The 19,626-nt window shown below is 40.6% G+C and overlaps 1 protein-coding gene across 12 annotated transcripts in view; it reads right to left on the bottom strand.

Annotated features, from left to right (window-relative positions):
• ELMO1 (engulfment and cell motility 1) overlaps nucleotides 1-19,626 on the bottom strand; it is a 783,505-nt gene that overhangs the window by 278,029 nt on the left and 485,850 nt on the right. For all 12 annotated transcript variants that reach the window (XM_059933596.1, XM_059933593.1, XM_059933602.1 and 9 more), the window contains one exon: nucleotides 7,605-7,709. In XM_059933596.1, coding sequence (XP_059789579.1) covers nucleotides 7,605-7,709 — 105 coding nt within the window. The remainder of the gene's footprint in view (nucleotides 1-7,604; nucleotides 7,710-19,626) is intronic.

Below are 19,626 nucleotides of genomic sequence, written 5' to 3'. Positions count from 1 at the left end.
TTCCAGCTCGAGACACACAGAAGAGAGGGGATTCCCAGAAACCTTTCCCCTCTTAAAGGGACAGGCAGATGTGAAGGGCAGCTCTTGGAACTTCTGCTCTACAACACGGCACAGCAGTTACAGCAGGAAGGGGAGAAGCCACAGCAAACCCGCAGCACAGCAGCTACTGAGTCCTCCACAATGAAGGTAGAAAATGCATAATTAAAGGGGGAAGCTTGGTCAATGACAGCAGAGAGGAGGCAGCTTGTCACAGAGAAGGTACTCAATAAATATTTATTTGTTTAACTAATTTAGTGAGACCAAAAAAATGGACAATGTGGACTGAGAAAGAATCAGTTTGGAGAAACAATGGGAAGATATTACTGGGTCTAAGATAGAGACCCCAGGGTGGCCGCTGTTGACTAAGAGTTTTGCTGGTGCCCTAACGAGGGACAGTGTCATCCACACATAAGGCTGTCTGTAGTTTCCAACCTTGTCATTCACACTGGGCCTAGGTTTGCACTGTGTCAACTGCATATAGTTCATTCTATTGGTTGGTTACATCTTTTCTCCAGCAATCCATCAATGTGTTTTAAAGTCCCACTGTGTTTTAAAGTTTAAAAAAAACAGAAACAAAAACAGAACAAAAAACCCTTCAGATAGCTAAGTAAAAAATTCTAAACCTAATACCCAGCTTGGGCTGGTAGCAAAGGAGAATGAAACAAGTAACTACCATGTTTTAGACCTGCTTCAGATGCCAGGTACTGAAGCCAGTACCAAACGAACTCAGGTGGCGAGAACTCAGAGTACAAGCACTGTTATATCCAGCAGTCATTAATGGATGTGGAACCTGCCTTCCCTCCCTCCGATGATGGGTCTTCTGAGATAAAACCAAGCCCATGCTGAAAAATGATCTCATCCTGAGGCCTGAAGCGTTCCATTCAAATCACTGGTTTTCGAAGTCAGAAATTCTGCTTGCCAGCGCAATTAGTAAAAATCTAATCACATATATTCACACTCTCAAGGGGTCCTGATTGTTTGGCAATAACAGCTTGGTTATTCACAATCAACAAAATTAATGCCACTATTTTTAAAACATGAAAGAAAACTGCATAAAAACAAGCCTCCAAGCTGTGGACCTTGCTCAAAGAAAGAAACAATGAATAAAAGTAAAGAATAAAGTATTTAAATGAATTATTCGACAAAGATTCATTTCAAAGTCCCAGCAAGGCTTTGCCTTGAGGTCCTTGTTATTCTGTGGATTCTGTGCTCCAGATCACCTAGAAGGAAAATGTCACTCAAACAAAAAAAAAGGTTCCTTTACATGAAAGTGTGTGTTTAACTGGCAACATATAATTTCATTTAAAAAAAATTGGGAGCAATTGCTGCTGAAGCCATTTCAGGGACAAGGGGAGGGAAGGATCTGTCAGCACTATGGGAACAAAAAAAATGATGTGCCACCAAGCTTTATTCCAATCATTTGCTTCATAGTTAAGTTTAATTACACATTACACACTGTCTTGTAATTATGTCGCTTGGGAAACTGCCAATTTCCCCCTTGAAATGTTAAAAGTTCCTTAATTTATTTTAAAGGCTCACCATTGCCTCCATCAGCACCCCCCTTAGTACGTGAGGGATACTTGGTTTCTGTCCCCCTTAAAGGGCAGCAAGAACTACATTGCGTGGTCTGACACACAGCGCAGAGGGCTGACTGTGCTGAGAGCCCCAAGAACACTGGGCCTGTGTATTTATAATAATATCTGATGACTTTTTTTCTTTAATATTTACAACCAGAGAATTGGAGAAGCATGCCTAATCTTTTCCTCTACACTTGGGAGGTTGAAATTAAAGTCCTTTAATCTCCGCAAGGGAACAAATACCCAACACAAGATGAAGCACCTGCTCTCTGGGAGTTGACAACCAGGATGGAAAGGCAACAAACATTAAGTGCAGAAATATGAAACCCCCAGGAGAAGGGACAGTAATCAAGTACAACTTTATGGGGAAAAGGAAAAGGCAAGTAAAAGAAGTTAAGCACCTACTGTGTGCTGACAATGCATTCAGAACTTCACAAAGGTCATCAATATCACGGCCACTAAGTCAAGCCCCTCAAGTACCAGGCATATAACGAGAATTCATAAAGCAGCCAGACAGAATATAATAGGGAGTTCTGGGGTTCATGGTTATTTGGAAAGGGTGTTCAGGTAATTCAAATTCTGTTCCCTTTAAAAATACTGTGCCAGTTGAGCAAAATACATCCTTAGAACTTACGTGAACTGTGGCTGCAGCCCCTATATGAATCTATGCACCCCTAAAATGCAAAGTGTGCACACTGGAAGCAGACTCTTGTCTTAAATTCAGCTCTAGCACTTCCTTAGCTGTGGGTAATCCCTCCTGTGTGTCAGTTTCCTCATCCACAAAATGGAAATAATAACAGTGTCCACCTCACAGTGGTGTTGTGAGATATTAATGAAAGTGTTCAGCATACTTGTTATCTCACAGCAAGCTCTATGTTTGCTATTATAACTATGTTTATGCCCTCTGACACAGGAAAAGTTGAAGAGTTTCCCTAGAATACCTTTGAACTTGAGGTGGGCCTCAATGGACAGAGAGATCTACATACCGGAAGAAGGGGGATACCAAAGCTGCCTTATCTTCCCACCTCTGGGAGCAGTGAAGAGAAGGTTACAAATAATGTATGTGAAATATTCAAAATACAGTAAAGACTTAAAATATGGCAGCTTTTCTCATGCTAAATCATCCCATAGCATTTTCTTGTCAGTACTGCCTCAAGAACAAGGCCTCTCATGTCCTAGCAGTGAGTTAGGGTCTAAACCATTATTTCTCCCAACTATTTGTAAAAAGTATGATTTACTATGTATGCGTCATGAGGAGGAAGAAAGGTTTTAAAATAGTGTAAACATACTTAAATTTTTTCATCTGTTTAAAAATGGCTATCATAAAAGAACCTTGAGAAAACAACTCTTAGGTACAAAGAGCCATCTTTTCCCATAATCTCATTTACTTGACATATTATAAATATTTCTGTTCTAATTTGGTATGATACTAAAAACACATGTGCCCTGGCTCACAACTGCATGAAACCATTGAAATAAATCTTGCTTTTGAAGGCATTTCTATTTTCCCCTCTCAGGAAATTCATTCTCTTCTATCACAGTCACCCAGTGTGCAGATATATTCCAACTGGATGAGATGTTGACCGTAAATTATGAGGGATGTTGAGGCAAAGAACTTCAGGGCACATAAAGAACAAGCCGTTTCCAGAATTTACTTTTAATTTTGTTACTAGAAGGTTTGAGATCTTATAAATTGTGTAATTAGTTCGGTGACAACCTCATTAAGGAAACAGTGGGACTTCCCTGGTCCCTAGTGGTTAGGATGCCGGGCTTTCACTGCCGTGGTCTGGGTTCAGTCGCTGGTTGGGGAACTGAGATCCCATAAGCTGCGTGGCGTAGCCAAAAAAAAAAAAACCATTTTATTTATAACATAGCACCACAGCAAATAAAATATACAAAAAGGGTCAAGTTTGTTCTTTTTCATATTGACTCAACATCAGAATATTTCTCTAAGAAGTAGTGCCACTGTATAAAATTAGGTCCCTGGGGAAGGAAGCAAGTCCTAAGTGATCGTGATATGGTTAAACAGTATGATAATTTATAAAACAGTGAAATGTTTATCTGCTCAATATAGTGTAGAAAACTGCAAATAAATATCAAGTAAAACGGTTTTATGACTTGATAGATGTGCCGAGGATAGGTCACATCTAAAAATTCAGAAGAAAATTTTTAAAAACCCAAGGGGGAAAAAAGAAAACAAGATAAAACAAAACAACAACAAAAATTATACTCTCTTCCTTTGCTTGCTGTTCTATATTCTGTTACCTAAGAACTAGACCCTGCCGTTCTTATTGACCACCATTGCCCATATCTCACTGCCTACTAGAAACATCCACCTGGACAGTTGTCCCCTATGCATATAGTATCTGGATGTCTCCAAATGACCAACCCCTCAGACCTGCAGATCTAGTTCATCAATGACACCACCATCCATCCACTCAAGCCAGTATCTCCCTTTTCCTTGGAGAGAGTCTAGTTTACCTTAGCTCCAAAATAATTCATTCAAACTGCTTCTCCCCAGTGTCACAGCCACTACCCTCATCAGGTTACCATCATTTCTCTACAATTTCCCCAATTTTATTTTTGCTGCTAGTCTTGATTTCTCACATTTGTTTTCTGGCAGGAGAGTGATTTTTCTAAAATTAACTCTCATCATGTTTACTTAAAATAGTTCAGAAATTCTTCACTGCCTTTGGGTTAAGGCACAAGCGAGCACCTTAATACGGTGTGGAGGGTCCCTAATGAACTAGCCCACATTTGCCTCCCAAGCCATGATCATATTTGCCACTCCCTGTCTTAACCATGCTGTACTATTTGTGGTTCCTTGAACAAAGCACACACCTTTATGCCTCTGTTCACATGTTTCCCTCTGCTGGGAGTACTCTCTCACATCCCCCTTCCCCTCACCTGATAACTAGTACTACCCAACAGGTCTTAGTGTAGATGCCACTTCTTGAAGGAAGTTTTACTGACCTGACTCCCACATCTGTGTTTATGACTCTCCTCTGTGCCCCCAATATCACTCCTGCCCAATCAAAATCCATTCTAAGTGGTTTGGAAAGTGCTGGCATTTAGCTCTTCCTCCAACTACCCCTCCTTTCATCGCTAGACAATAAAATCCTCAATGACAGGACTCATGAGTGACTTGTTCCTTAGGGAATCTCTATCCCCTCCCTCACTGCAGGCCATTTGATAGTTACTCAGTAAACATGCGCAGCTTGAGTGCCTGAAAAAGAAAAAAGATCCACAGACAGAGTCGTGAGGATTATGTGCATTTGATGGGCAGGCAGAGGGAGAGAAACCCATCAGAGAGACTAAGAGAAGCAGCCAAGGAGAGAACCAAGACAGACAGCAAGGGCTGCAGGCAAAAAGGGAGAACCGGCCAATGGAAACAGTGTCCAGTGTCAATGCGAGGACAAAGAAGATGAAGGAAGAGGAGAGGGCTCCCCATGTAGCAGGAGAACAGCTTCTAGAAAATGATGGGTGCAAAGTGTTGAAAAGTGAGCGGCAGGTGAGTTAGAACATGGGGTAAGAAGACAACTTGGAAAAATACACATCGTTTGAGGGAACAGGATAGCTGGAGGGCGTGGGCATGTCAAGGGCAAAGAGGGAATGTGTGTGTGTGTGTGTGTGTGTGTGTGTGTGTGTGTGTGTTACAATTCCTTTTGAAAATCTCAACCATAAATCTGACTGGCAAAGTGAAAAGTGAGACTATAGATTTAGGTACAGAATACGTGTTTATTGAATGAAAGATATAAATAATAAATGAATAACTGCATTCAGACAGGAAATTTACCTCATCAAAAAAAGGAAATTTTATCAAAATGTAAGCTTATTAAAAAACCAAGAGCCCATCTTTGTTTCAGAAAAGACCACTAAGCTCATAGATCAAAATTTAATTAGCTGTCTGGGATGACCATTTTCATTGTCTCCATCACTATCTCACTACCACTGGGACATCTGTTTTCATAGTCACCACCAAGCTTCCTTGAAGAATGCCTCAGACTTTATATATGATCCCCTAACCCCATTCATTCATGTAAATACCTTTAACTTTCCATGCAGCATTTAATGGTCCCAAAGTCAGATGGGACACAGAACACATTAGGAAAGGAACACTTTCGAGAAAACATTCCTTTCTCAGTCTAACCAGAAAGGAAGTGCGTGTGGACAAAGAAGTCCACACCTTTCTTTTCAAATAGGATTTTCTTTTAAGTTCCCATCAGATATAAAGTTCTTTCAGGTTGCCATGGTATTAATTTCACTTATGACAGTTTAGAGAACACACTGAAGAAAATGGGCTTAAAATATTAAATTACTCTTCTTGAGACATATGCTTCTTATGCAATTAACAATACATTCAGAATCAATACTCTCTAACTTTAGAAACATTCATCCACAAACATTAATCAGGTAATTTTAAATTCAATTTCTGCTAGGCTTCTTCTTTTCACACTCAACTCTCCGAGGCTATACCACAGGGTATCTCAAAAATATTAATTTACTTACTGTGAGAGCAGATTACATTCCTAGCAAAAAATCTGTGCAATAAATATATACACATATAAACCAAATTAAACTTTTATGAAAAAACAATTTTCTTATGGAAAATTGCATTTCTAATCAAATACCTGAGAAGTACATAACACCATTCAGAGAAGTGCATACAATCCTTCATATAATTAAAGTACAAATAATGTTTCAATGTAAGTCAAAGCTTGTCAAATTGCATATATAGAAAAACAGATAAAGTTAAAATATAGTGCTTACAGGGAACTCAGACCTGGCAAGACTTTTTTTTCAAAGGGGTCATTACTGGGTAGGACAATTTTTCATGGTGCAGACTGTCCCATGTTTTAGAGGACTGTGGCCAGTAGCACCCCAATGGGCATGGTGACTACCGAAAAAACATGCCCACACATTTCCAAATGGTCCTTGAGGGAATAATGCTCCCTAGTTTGGAGAAGAAACTATAGCCCAGTCAAAAGGAATGGCCCCATTTGCATTACCAGGTAACGACAGTGCCAGGTCTTGAACCCTGGTCTCCAGAAAGCCAGTGCCAAGAGGGAGCCAACAGAGAATATCAGAGGCACAGGCTCATACCTTACTCTGATTTCAGCTTTACTCTTCCTGCATTAGGATATTCATTCATCGAATATTTTCTAAGCTTATATCTAGTCATCATTTTAACCACTTGCCAATGCCCTTGTCCCATTTATTCACATCCTCCTTCATCTCAATCGTGGATCTGTATCCCTCACCCGACTGAACCTGGGCTCCTCTCCCTGGGGACAGGGGACAGGGGTCAGCACAAATCCAGGGCTTCCAGTGGAGCAGCCTTGACTTGCAGGCCTTCTCTGTCACTGTCCCTATGCTCCAGTTCATTCACACTTTGTCCTTCCCGCCCCTGCTCTGCATCGGCAGGTGGCACCTTCTATTTTCCTTCGTCCCCACCCACAAAGGCATTGCCTTAGTAGCTGGAGTTTCACTAATCTGTTATCAAATGAGAGAAGGCATTTCTCATCCCTCCCCGTGTCCCTCCCACACTTCTCTTTCTGTTTATCTGATTGTATCTCCAGCATTAGATTGAACAGAGCAGTGCTAGACAGAATCCTGGGCCTCTTTTCAAGAAGCCAAGTAAGTCTAAGTGGTTTTCACTAACGTTGGGATCATGCAGGTTTTTGGTAGATAGTTTGTTTCTCTTCTTTGTTATTTAAGGCTAAGAGTTTTTGTCATAATCAAATGAACTATATAAAATATTTTTCCAATATCTAATATATTTTTAAATGTCATGTGAAAAAAATTAAAAGTTAAAAAAATCCCTATTTTGGTGCTCTTTAATTTCATTTAATTTTCATTTTTACTTTACTAAGTGACAAAAGCCAATCTCTGGGGCCACTCATCTAAAAGTAATCCCTCCATATCCATAAGTGTGAAATTCGAATTCAGTAGGAAACCTACACTAGCTGAAAGGGGCTGCGTGCTTACCCGAATGTAGGCATCCTGGTGGTGCTTGGCAAAGTAGAGCATATTGTCCAGAGCTAACATCCCAGGAGGTGTCTGGGTAAAGTCCATGGCAGGGTTGACATGATTCTGTGATTAAAACAAAATGTTTGATCAGGTTAATTCTTCAGCAGATTTCACCAACCGCCAGAGGTCTGATTTCCCTCCAGAAGACCAAAGTACCACAAGGCAAGCTCCAAATAATCAAGTAGGATGACATTTGCTATCTCCATGTGAACAGATCAGGATGGCAATGAGGGCTTCTTTCTATAAGTGGAGCAAAACCAGCTTCTAGACCGAAAGATCGAAATATGGGATTATTCTTAGACATGTGACACTGCAGGAAAAGAAAATAATGTAAAAACTGTATTTTTACATTATTGGCTGTGCTCTAGCGGAACCAACAGCATTTGGGGAGAAAAACCTGGGATGAAGCCACATCTCTGCCATTTACCTTTTTTTTTTCACCTTAACTTCCTCATCCTCGTGTGTGAGGGTTAGGTATGGACACACCTGTCCATGGTGTTTGTGAACTTTCCAGACTTACACAGTCTGTAGGTCTCTGAGCACAGGCACTCTATAAAACTCAGAGGTCCACAGGGTCCTAACATCTGCCTACTTGCAGGGAGTGTTCTGGCCTTGTGTCACCCACACTGTGCCAAGAACCACAAAAACAAACAATAGTTATAAATATGCCCAACAAATTCTCCATATGCTGGAGATCACTCAGTAAAACACCACGAGACCCCTATTCAGGGCAGTAAACCACTCTCCACCGCTAATTGTCAAAAATGATGACCAAGATCTGTCCTGAAAATTCAGATCTAAATGGCTAATGATTTAAGGGAAGTCATTCTTATGTTCAAGAAATGGAAAAGTTAAAGAGATATTAAAGAAAACTGCTCTTAACCTCATAATCTAGGTAATGTTTATGAAAGGACATATTTTTGTTTTCTTCCTGAATATTTCTTAATAAACACCTTGGCTCTCTGATTTGCCAGGGAAATTTTGGTCAACTGTAATTTTTTCTAATTTAAGTAAAGGAAGGACATTTTGTTCACTTGTTCAAGGTTCAAACAACCCACACTTTTCTACATTATTCAAGAGTACACAGAATCTGTCTTTTCCATGTTGATTTGAAATTTCTTTATGAGCTAATAAACAACATCTAAAATTATAGGACAGTGGTGCTGCCTACTGGCCACAGTTCCACAATTTCCAGAGCACTCCTGTCCATATCTGTATAGCAAGCTGGGTCAGTGTAGTGACTTCAGTATTTTATTTTAGCATTTTATCCTGATTTGTTTGTTAAGATGTTGGAAAATTTTTAAAATACAAAAGTATACTACTTATGATAAGAAAGATATATTTCATAAAATAAATATAATTGTAACAAAAATGAAAATCACTGGGCACATCAAATGCAGTGGGTTTCAGCTTTAATCTGATACTCATTGGTGTAAGAGTCTCAGGTCTGTATTCAATAGTGAGGGGAAAATCAAAATGCTGGAAATAAACGATCAGAGATTTAGTCTCAAAAGTAACTTGCAATGAAAGATTTTATAATATTTTCAGTTCTTAAGAAAAGAATAGTGGAACTTCCCTCATTATGCATACATTTATTATTTTGACTTTGATACGTTCGATTTTCATGAACACAAGTAACATAAAAATGTTAGTATTTGCTGAGCACTTTCTTGGGGTTAGCACTAGTTTGGGTTTCACATGTGTTACCTCATCTAATAGGTGGTGGGCACTATTGTTACCCCCATTTTATTTTATTATTTATTATTTGTTTTTTAATAATATGACCCTGTTTTATTTTATTTTCTTAATTCTGGAGTACAATATTCCAAAATGTTAAATGGTTATCTCTAGGTAGTGGAACTATGGGAGATTTTTAATCTCATATTTTTTTTCTTAGCTGTAATTTTTATTGAAGTATATACTTGATTTATAATATTATATTAATTTCAGGTATACAACATAGTGATTCAATATTTTTAGAGCTTATATTCCATTTAAAGTTTTTATAAAATATTGGCTATATTGCCTGTGCTGTACAATATATCCTTGTAGCTCATTTATTTTATACATAGTAGTTTGCACCCCTATGCTGCCCCTCCCTGCTTCCCTCTCCCCACTGGTAACTACCAGTGTGTTCTCTATATATCTGTGAGTCTGCATCTGTTTTGTTATATTCATTCATTTGTTTTATTTTTCAGATTACACACATAAGGGATAGCATACAGTATTTGTCTTTCTCCGTCTGACTTATTTCACTGAGCATAATACCTTCCAGGTCCATTCATGTTGTTGAAAATGGCAAAATTTTATTCTTTTTAATGGCTGAGTAGTATTCCACCGTGTGTGTGTGTGTGTGTGTGTGTGTGTGTGTGTGTGTATACACACACACACCACATCTTCTTCATCCATTTATCTGTTGACGGCACTTTGGTCGTTCCTTCAAGAAGTGGCATCTACACACTAAGACCTGTTGGGTAGTACTAGTTATCAGGTGAGGGGAAGGGGGATGTGAGAGAGTACTCCCAGCAGAGGGAAACATGTGAACAGAGGCATAAAGGTGTGTGCTTTGTTCAAGGAACCACAAATAGTACAGCATGGTTAAGACAGGGAGTGGCAAATATGATCATGGCTTGGGAGGCAAATGTGGGCTAGTTCATTAGGGACCCTCCACACTGTATTAAGGTGCTCGCTTCTGCCTTAACCCAAAGGCAGTGAAGATTTCCATATCTTGGCTATGCTGCTATGAACACTGGGGTGCATGTATCTTTTTGATTAGTGTTTTTGTTTTCTTCGGATATATACCCAGGAATAGAACTGTTGGATCATACAGTAGTTCTATTTTTAGTTTTTGAGGGAACCACCATACTGTTTTCCACAGTGGCTGCATCAATTTTATTGGTGAGGAAACTGCAGCTCAGATGAGATAAGAAGCTTGCCCAGGACCTGGCAACTTGAATTTGGCAGAGCAGGCAATGTCTTGCTTGGACGATATGTTTCAGCATGCTTTTGTCCCTACCTTTTTCCTTACCACCAGTTTATAAGTTGAATGCATCTGTTTTAGTACTGCCAGCATTTAGACTTTATATAGCCTGAGAAAAACTGATTTGAGAAAAACGTAGGCTAATCAATATTAGCTGCTACACAACATGGTCCAGCCAACAAAGGAGAGTGTGCCAAATATAAGAGAGAAAAATATGACATTTATTTCAGAGCTATTTCTAGTGTTGGTCTATGAATCTCTTCCAAAAATAAATATACAAAAAGGAAATCAAATGAGAAAAATTAGTTTCTCTGAATCTTGTTTGAACAACCCCCCAAAGCTATGTGTTAGTGAAGTTGACCAGGGAGAAGCCCCCCATGGGTTAAGAATCATCAGGCTTGTTTGAACTTTGAACTGTGCTCCCAGGATACCCTGGAAGTCTCGTTGTATCAATCACACACTTCCTTAGGCACACAATGGGGGTATCAAATAGGGCACTGCTGCTTTCTAAGGTCTTACAGTTAAGAAACAGTATAATACATTTTTAGAGTTCTTTTAAAGATCCATATGGCTATTTAGCAAATAGTCCTAATAAAATAATGCCTGCTATGTGGCAGGTGCTATATAAAGCACCTTGCACATGCTAACTTTTAATCCTCATAAAATTCCCACAAGGCAGGTCCTATTATTTTCCTCCTTTGACAGAAGGAAACTGAGGCACTGAGCATCTGGGTAGCTTGCCCAGAGTTTCAGAGCCAGTATGTGGCAGAGTCAGAATTTGAACTCAGAGTACAGGCTTTTAACCAGGGTTTTAGGGTCAAGTTTTTGCTCAGCCAGATGCCACTGGGAATTTCACAAAGATGTCCAGTGCAGATTCCCCATTGGTGTGGTTCTCCTCAGTCAACATGCTTTGCTCAGGCAAAGTGGGTCTGTGATCCATCCTTTTCAATAAAAGCTATAATCTCTCCATCCCTCCCAGACATAACAAAGTCTCTCTCAAGTTCAACAAACCAGGTCCTATTGTCTCCAACAAATAGGCTCTTAATTAAACAAAAGCCAATTAGAAAAGTGCCTTCGATTTTCTACGACTTGCTCTAAATTATGAAGTGTCACTGCGTTTTAGATGAAAAAAAATTTTTGCAGTTGTGGGTGAACTATATTCTTTTTTTCTGTCTCTCTCTTTTATACCTCTGAGTATCATTTTCCCAGCCTCTCTCTCCTTGAAATGATTGTTTCCTTTTTCTCTTTTGGTTTTAACAGCCAGCGAAATAATTTTACAAGCATAGATTTTGATAACGGAAACGGTATAAGAATTACTTGCCAAAACATTTGAGAGCTGTCTGTACTGTTACAAAAATACTCTGAGAACCCGGCAAGGCCAACCAGACCCCCGCTCCTTCCTTATTTATGAGATGCTCTGGATACAGATTTATTTTCTTTTCTTGTTCCATGTTATTTTTTTCCACCTGTCTTGAAATGGAAGCCACAAGAGCTTTCATAAATGACTTGAAAATATCCCTTGTTTTACTGCAAAGCCTGTGTACCTCTGTACATCCTTCTGAAATGCCATTTGTTAGAGCCTGTAGAAGTGCTGCTCTGTGAATCACATCAGACAGCTCTCAGCCCCTGGAGCAAGGAGGAGCGGCCACCTCCCTTTCCAAAGCACCAAGGTTTTTTCACTTTCGGAAAATGGTACCAACGCACAGAAGAGAGCACTCTTTATTTAAAGTGAGCATCCTATATGGGGTTTGTGTATAGAGTTCCTAGAGATCTGTTTCTCTTCTGTTACACACATGCCAGTTTTTTACTTGAATTATTTCAGTCGCACATTCAAGGTCTATGACAGAGAATCTTTCAACCTTCCAGGACCATACACTAAGGCCATCGGAGAGCTGGAGTGGACCTCAAATATAAACAGGCTTGTTGCCTTATTTTGAAGTTGAGAAAACTGAGTGCTTGGAGAACAGCGGTGCTCACACTTGAGCAGGCATCCGAACTGAATCTCTGGGAGGGTTTGTCGAAGCACCAATTGCTAGCCCCATCCTCAGAGTCTCTGATTCAGGTGGGTTGGGGAGAGGTCTGAGAATTTGCAACTCTAACAAGTTCGCAAGTGATGCAGATGGTGTTGTCTGAGGACCACACTTTGAGACCCGCTGATGGCTGGAATGGCACATAGCACGGGTAATATCAAAGTAGGATCTAGAATCCAGATCCACTGATCTCTTGAATCCCATGCAGCTTCTACTATAACATGCTTTGAACTGACTGGTTCCAAAGTTCAATGCATTTTAAATATACTTGCTGTTTATCTGCTTTGTGCTTTGGCCTTTTATTGAGAAAACTGAAATTTCCTTATTCAGAAAAAGGAATTATAATTTAGAAGCCTCTCACTTCTCCTCTTGCTCAAATTTCTGACTAAAATAATATTATTAGTACCTCCACAGGGAAGGTAGGAAACTGTAATCAGTCAATGTTTTCTACTCTTGAACGCTTCCTGGTTGGGGAAGCAGTGCCGGCACGAGCCTGAATGATTTGTAAATGATCTGTGTTTCTCAATTACCAATGCCATGCTAGTCCTTCATTAGTGTGGATAATAAAGAGATGATTACAATAATGCCTGCCAGATGGCATATTGCAAGGAAAGCCTTGGAGGATTTAGGAGTTAATATTTGTGCTATACAAGTGCCTACATTTGCTGAACAAATATAGCATTAAAAGCAACCTTTAAAACAAATCACATTGAGTGAATATTCATTCAGCCTAGGAAAGGCCCTATCAAAGCTCTTTCTTGAGGCTGGTAGTTTAAGGTCATGTTCTCCAAGGGGAAGCAGGGTTTGATGGTTGCAGCAGATCCCTTGGGAGCTGTGCCAAATTACACGTGCCTCCCACTCCTCCCCTCCCCACTCAGGAGAAAGGGTATGTGGGTGTTTCAAGCAGGCTCCTAGAAGAGCACTTATCTACCTTGGATGCCCCTGAAAATCCCCTTGGGAGCTCTGAAAAATCCTGATGTCCAGGCTGATACCCAAAATCAGTTAAAGGAGACACTTTGTGGTTGGAAACCAAGCAACTGGACTATTAAAGCTCCCCAGGTGATTCCAAAGTCCAGCCAGGGTTGAGAACACTTTCCCCAATCAGTGGGTCTCAAATTTGAACATGATCAGAATCTCTTAGAGGGTCTGTTCAAACAGATTGCTGGCGCTGCCCTCCCCCAGAGTTTCTGGTTGAGTAGGTCTGGGTGAGCCCTGAGAATCTGCATTCATACACATTCCCAGGTGCTACTGATGGTCTCTGGATCATACTTTGAGAACCTCTGCTCTAAAGCCACAGTAACCCAATGCAAGAGCATTCTAGGGATCTATACCCAACAACTGATGGAGCTGGAACCTTGATTCCCTGTATGGAAGTGTTTGGTTTGCAGCGGCTTTTATTGGGATGCCTGCTTTAGGGAGGCCATGCACTCTCCGAGCTGACACCGGCCCAGCACTCTCTCACCTGGCTGCTTCACACATTTATATAAGGAGGTTCTTGACAGCATCCAACTTTGTGACCCCCAACATGGATCAATGTTCCAAAGAGTCCTAGACGTAGCCTTTAGACATCTTCGGATTCTGTCCTTGGTCTCTCTCCAGTAAGTTCAATAGAAATGAATAGTTTGGATGAATACAGAGAAGGCAGCCTACTAAATCTGACCTAAGAGTGGGCAAGGTGGTATGCTGAGGAGCAGAAAAATAACTGTGACCAGGGATAGGTAGGCGTCGTGCCAGCCACTCCAAAGGCGTGATTTAATTTAATCTTCCCAACTACCCAGTGAGGCGAGTTATTAATGAGGTAAATGTTATTATTCTCTTCCTACAGATGAGGGTGAGAACTTGTGACTTGTGCAAGAGCATGGTTAGAAGTGGCAGAGTCACCACTTCAGCTCTGCAGCTTTTTTTTTTTTTTCCTATTTAGGTTCAAAAGGCCTTTGGAGAATAGGAAGATGGGCCCCATTAGCAAGAAGAAGTTTAATCAGAGAAATGTAACGTCCCGTAAAAAGATTTTTTTAAAAATTCAAAAACACAGCTACTACAGAAAAAGGGAAATCTGGCTTACAAATAATTCATGAGATCCCAGCTCCACACCATTAAAATTTGATTCTTTTAGGTAAAGCACAAAGGATCTGCATGAAAGAAACACCCAGGAAGATGCTAAGGGTTCAGGCCAACAGATTCTAAACTACCTGGCTTCCGTGCTGTACCTCCCTCTCAGCTGTACATCCTCTTCTCCTTGCCTGGCCTCTGGAACGCCTCTGCTAGTCTCTCTAATGTCATTCATCCACCTGCTATCCTTTCGTTCTCCTGACCTTCAACCTGGCTCCATTTTCCCTCCTTTGGCAGGTCCACAACTAATCCTTTGGGGAATACCTCTGGTTCTAGAGCTCTGGGACCATCCACAACTACCCACTATCACCAGGATCCCCTCCCTGGGCTTGTTCTGCAACCTAGGAGAGTCCATGACCAATCCTATTATTAGGAACTAAGAGTTAGAGTTGGCAGTGTAAGTCCAAGATGAGTCAATTTTGAGTGGCAGTCAGGAGGCTCTGACAGGCGGGGATTTATTAACAGGAGAACAGCAAGAAGAACAGAGGAGGGTTCCACCGACTGGGCCCAGCTGAGGCCACATTTGGACCCAACACACAGTTCTGGGGGCTACACTGGGAGCCAGCTTCCGACACACAGGAAATCATGTACAAAAGGGTGGCCAGGAAGAAGCAGAAATATCTAAACAGTAGGGTATATCAGAAAAGTTCGAAAAAAAACCTTTAGATATTTAGCCCAGGGGAAAAAAGTATATGTGGTGGAGGTAGGATGGGGGTTGTGAGTTGGACCACTACTGTCCTTAGGCATCTGAAGGATGGATATTATTGTGTGGGCAGCTACAGGAAACAGGATTAGCAGAGAAGTGAGTTTTTAGAAATATTGAAGCAGTATGTCCAGCAGGAATGTTGTCCAGAGAACTAAAGGGTAGAGAATTGGAGCAAATTGCAGCCCCTGATTCATTCCTTCTCTCATCAAATAATTTTGGATTTCTACTACTGTGCAAGGCACCATGGGAGACAGACATGATAAATTTCATCCAGAGATTAATTTAAAACAAAATAGTACTTGTCTTCACGAAACTTCTGTCTCAGAAGTGAATTATTAAAAGCCTTAACAAGGACTTCCCTGGTGGCGCAGTGGTTAAGAATCCGCCTGCCAATGCAGGGGACACGGGTTCGAGCCCTGGTCCGGGAAGATCCCACATGCCGCGGAGTAACTACGCCCGTGTGCCACAACTACTGAGCCTGCACTCTAGAGCCCGCGAGCCACAACTACTGAGCCCACATGCCACAACTGCTGAAGCCCGCAGGCCTAGAGCCCGTGCTCCTCAACAAGAGAAGCCACCACAATAAGAAGCCCGCGCACCGCAACAAAGAGTAGCCCCCGCTTGCCGCAACTAGAGAAAGCCCGTGCGCAGCAACAAGACCCAATGCAGCCAAAAATAAATAAATAAATTCATAAAAGAAAAAAAAAGCCTTAATAATATAGCTTTGAAATATGCACATGTGCACACATACATACACCACACAGGCATAAGTAACTTCACACATGCACACTGTGGAAGCTCTCACATAGAAAATTCTGGATTTAAGGCAAATTTCCTTAGTTAAAAAACAATGTCCTTTTTAAAATTACTCTCAAAAGGTCAGGAAAGGCCGTGCAGTGCCGTGTATTTAATTCATGAAAATCTGGACTCACTCTCACTTCATTACCTTGAAGAAGCGGAGTTGAGACTTACCGAAGAAAAGAGTAAACTCCAATATTGTTTATTTGGTATGTTGATTTAACAGTCAATACAAAGATTTACCATGAAGACTCAATTAAAATGCCTTGGGAATAAACCTCCTTTAAAATGAAGCTGGTTATGGTTAAAAAAACAAAAGTCTTCATGAATAATGAAATAATGCTGTCAAGGTTTATAAAAATATCTGCCATTTTTCTACTGAGCTGAGTGCATGCCAGATTATGAACGACCCAAGCACTGTGGCTTGCGCTACCAACACCCTACTCTTTCTTCCCTTAACTCCCAGCTCCTTTTTCACCACTCTTTTTAGAACTCCCTTTTCGCCTACCTTTTGTAGTTTTAAAACAGGAAGTAGACTAGCACCAGTTATGCACAGTGGGTTTCTCTGTCTCCCTTTTTCACTTATCCCCAGGAACAGCACAGACTAAAAGCTCCATCAAAGGACACAGAATGTGTGCTACCGTCACTCCAGGGCTGCTCTAGCTAGTCAAGCTGGAAACCTGTTCCCTCCAGCCCAGCAAAGCTCTCCAGGCAGCCTCTGGTAAGGGAACCACCACATACATGGGAGAGGAAACCTCTTTGCCACGATGGAGCCAGGAGCTGATCAAGCTGCTGCTGCTACTGATGGACTGTCAGGGGTCAAAGGGATGCACGGGCTTGCATACTGCAGCCCTGCCCTCCTCCAGGGTCTAGCACTGCATGGTGCTAGGGTAGAGACCGTGATGATGGTGATAACAACTTTAATCATGGAAGTAGCAGCTAACACACACACAGCACTTAATGAGTGCCAAGGACTGTTCTAAGGCACGGGTTACTTTGGTCCAGGGCCTAATTTGGGTTTACCACTCAACTTTGTAGAGTTATGAGTTTAAAAGTTTCATGTCTTTTTTTTACCTTTTTAAAATATTTTTTTTAATCAAGAGGAAAATACTTATCTCTGACACGTGAAAATTACATGAAATTTAAATTTCAATGTCCATAAAGAAAGCTTTGTTGGAACACAGCCATGCTCATTTATTTACATATTGTCTGTGCCTGGTTTTGCATTTGGCCTACAAAGCCTAAAATATTTACCTCCTGGCCCTTTACAAGAAAAGTTTGCCAACCCCTTTTCTAAGTGTTTGTTCTCAAGGCAATTCAATGAGTTAAGAAAATCAGTCCCTCCTTAACCAAAGTTAAAAATCTCAATTAATAAAGAAATGCTAATGTTTTGCTACCTGGACAACATGAGCCCTTTGTAAATGTTCAATGTTTTGCTCCCCTGGATAATATCGTAATGATTTTAAGGATTCCCAAGTTTTAGCTGGACAAAATTCTGTGTCTTGCAAATGTTATGCTGAGATGAATCTTTTCAGTAGCCTTAACTTGTGACTCAAGGCCTCATCTTGGTGTCTTTGGGTCCCTTCCCCCTGCTGACCAAAGGCAAACCTCGGAGGGGTCTTTAATACACTTTTATATAAGACTTTTATACTGTTATATATGTTTTTATTAATTTATATACCTTTATATAAGACTACCTGCAAGTTTGATGAGTTAGGGATCTGGATTGTGTCTGGTAAGCATTCTCCTGCTTCCCCCCTTCAGTGCAGCTCTTGTAAATGGCAAAGTCTTGGCTTTTAAATTTGGACACTGTGGTCCCTTTTTCCATACCAGAATAAGTAGAATTCTTATGCTTATTTTAAAAATGAAGAAACTGAGGTGTAGAGAGGTTAAGGATCTTGCCCACATTCACACAACCATTATGCTTGAATTTGAACCCAGATGTCTAGAGTCCATTTCTTAACTACTATTGTAAAAGGAGAATTGGCTGCCTATGCAGTGGGAGGGGAAAAAAAAAAAAAAAATCACTTGATGGAATACTACACAGCCTTTAAAAATAATCTTCATAGAGTACTTAGTTATCATAAATGAAAAAAATAGGAATATAAAATATATGTTGTACTTTATATAGAATTTCAATAGTAGTATATATTCCTTGGCATTGTGTATTTTATAGAGTACTCTCTATACATTCTTATTACATTTTATATATATATATATATTACATATATATGTATGGAATATCAAGATATATATTTAGCATGTAATTGCGAGTTTTCTAAAAAATGCTTTTAAAAACTGGAAGGAAATTTACCAAAGTGTTAATAGTAATTATTTGTGGTGGTGGGAAGATGGAAAATTTTTTTCCCTACCTGTCCATATTTTTCTAATTTTCTCTAATGAGGATGCACAGATTTTTACTTATATTTGATTAGAGGTGTGCCCACTGTTCTCTAAAAGGAAACAGAGACCATCCTGCAGGAGAACATGAGATACAGTTTGGATTCTTACCCTGGACCCTCCCAAGCCTTTGCTGAAGCCCTCCCTGCAGCTCACGTCCAGCTGTGCCCAAGGGATGTACTCGAGCAGAAAGGCTCATCTCCACCTGCCCAAGTAAGTCCTATGCAGGCAGACGGACAGCTTGGATTAACAGCATTTCAGAAAGTATGTAAATTCAGACATTTCCTTCAGATGAAGGAGGCCAGGAAGAGGTACTTGTCTGATCTGATCTGAGCTGCAGGGTATTTGCTCAATTTGCCTGTCCTACCAGGGTACAGCCCTCTGGGCTTAAAGGATCCCTCTCCTTTAACATAACCCCTTTAAGCCAGCATCTCCTGAAGCCTGACAGTTCACAGCACACTTCACTTCATTTGTCAGGAAACTGTATGATCACAGCTTCGGCCTGGATGAGTCACTTCACCACTGAATGGGCAATCCTGGGCCAGCCCAAGGGCGATCACCTGTAAATGCTGAGAGTTGGACAATCTTGATGGGACCTTCCAGCTCCAAAGCTGAATTGTAAATGTTCAGGGTTCCCCAAATATGTAGGGTAGAAGCATTGAAACTGCCAATATCTGACCATTTATGACCTACCAAAATGGAATTTCACATGGTTCAACCAAAAAATGGCCAAGCTAAATAGATGCAGTCACCCCCAGTCATCTCAAAAATTCTTGAAAGGAGATGGCCTTCTGGAGAATGCAATGGAAGCAGTTCCAAAGGGAATCAGCGGGGGGCTGAGGATAAAAAGACCTGAGGGAGTGCCATAGCTTTAGTTTGAAAATAAATATTAAAATTGATTTTTTAAATGAACTTTTTAAAGTGCATCTTGTAACACACCTCCCGCCTCTGTGAAAT

Source organism: Balaenoptera ricei, chromosome 9 (genome assembly GCF_028023285.1).
Source record: "Balaenoptera ricei isolate mBalRic1 chromosome 9, mBalRic1.hap2, whole genome shotgun sequence".
Lineage (NCBI taxonomy): Eukaryota > Metazoa > Chordata > Mammalia > Artiodactyla > Balaenopteridae > Balaenoptera > Balaenoptera ricei.
Note: the sequence above shows the minus strand (reverse complement) of the source record. Positions and strands in the feature narration are given on the sequence as shown.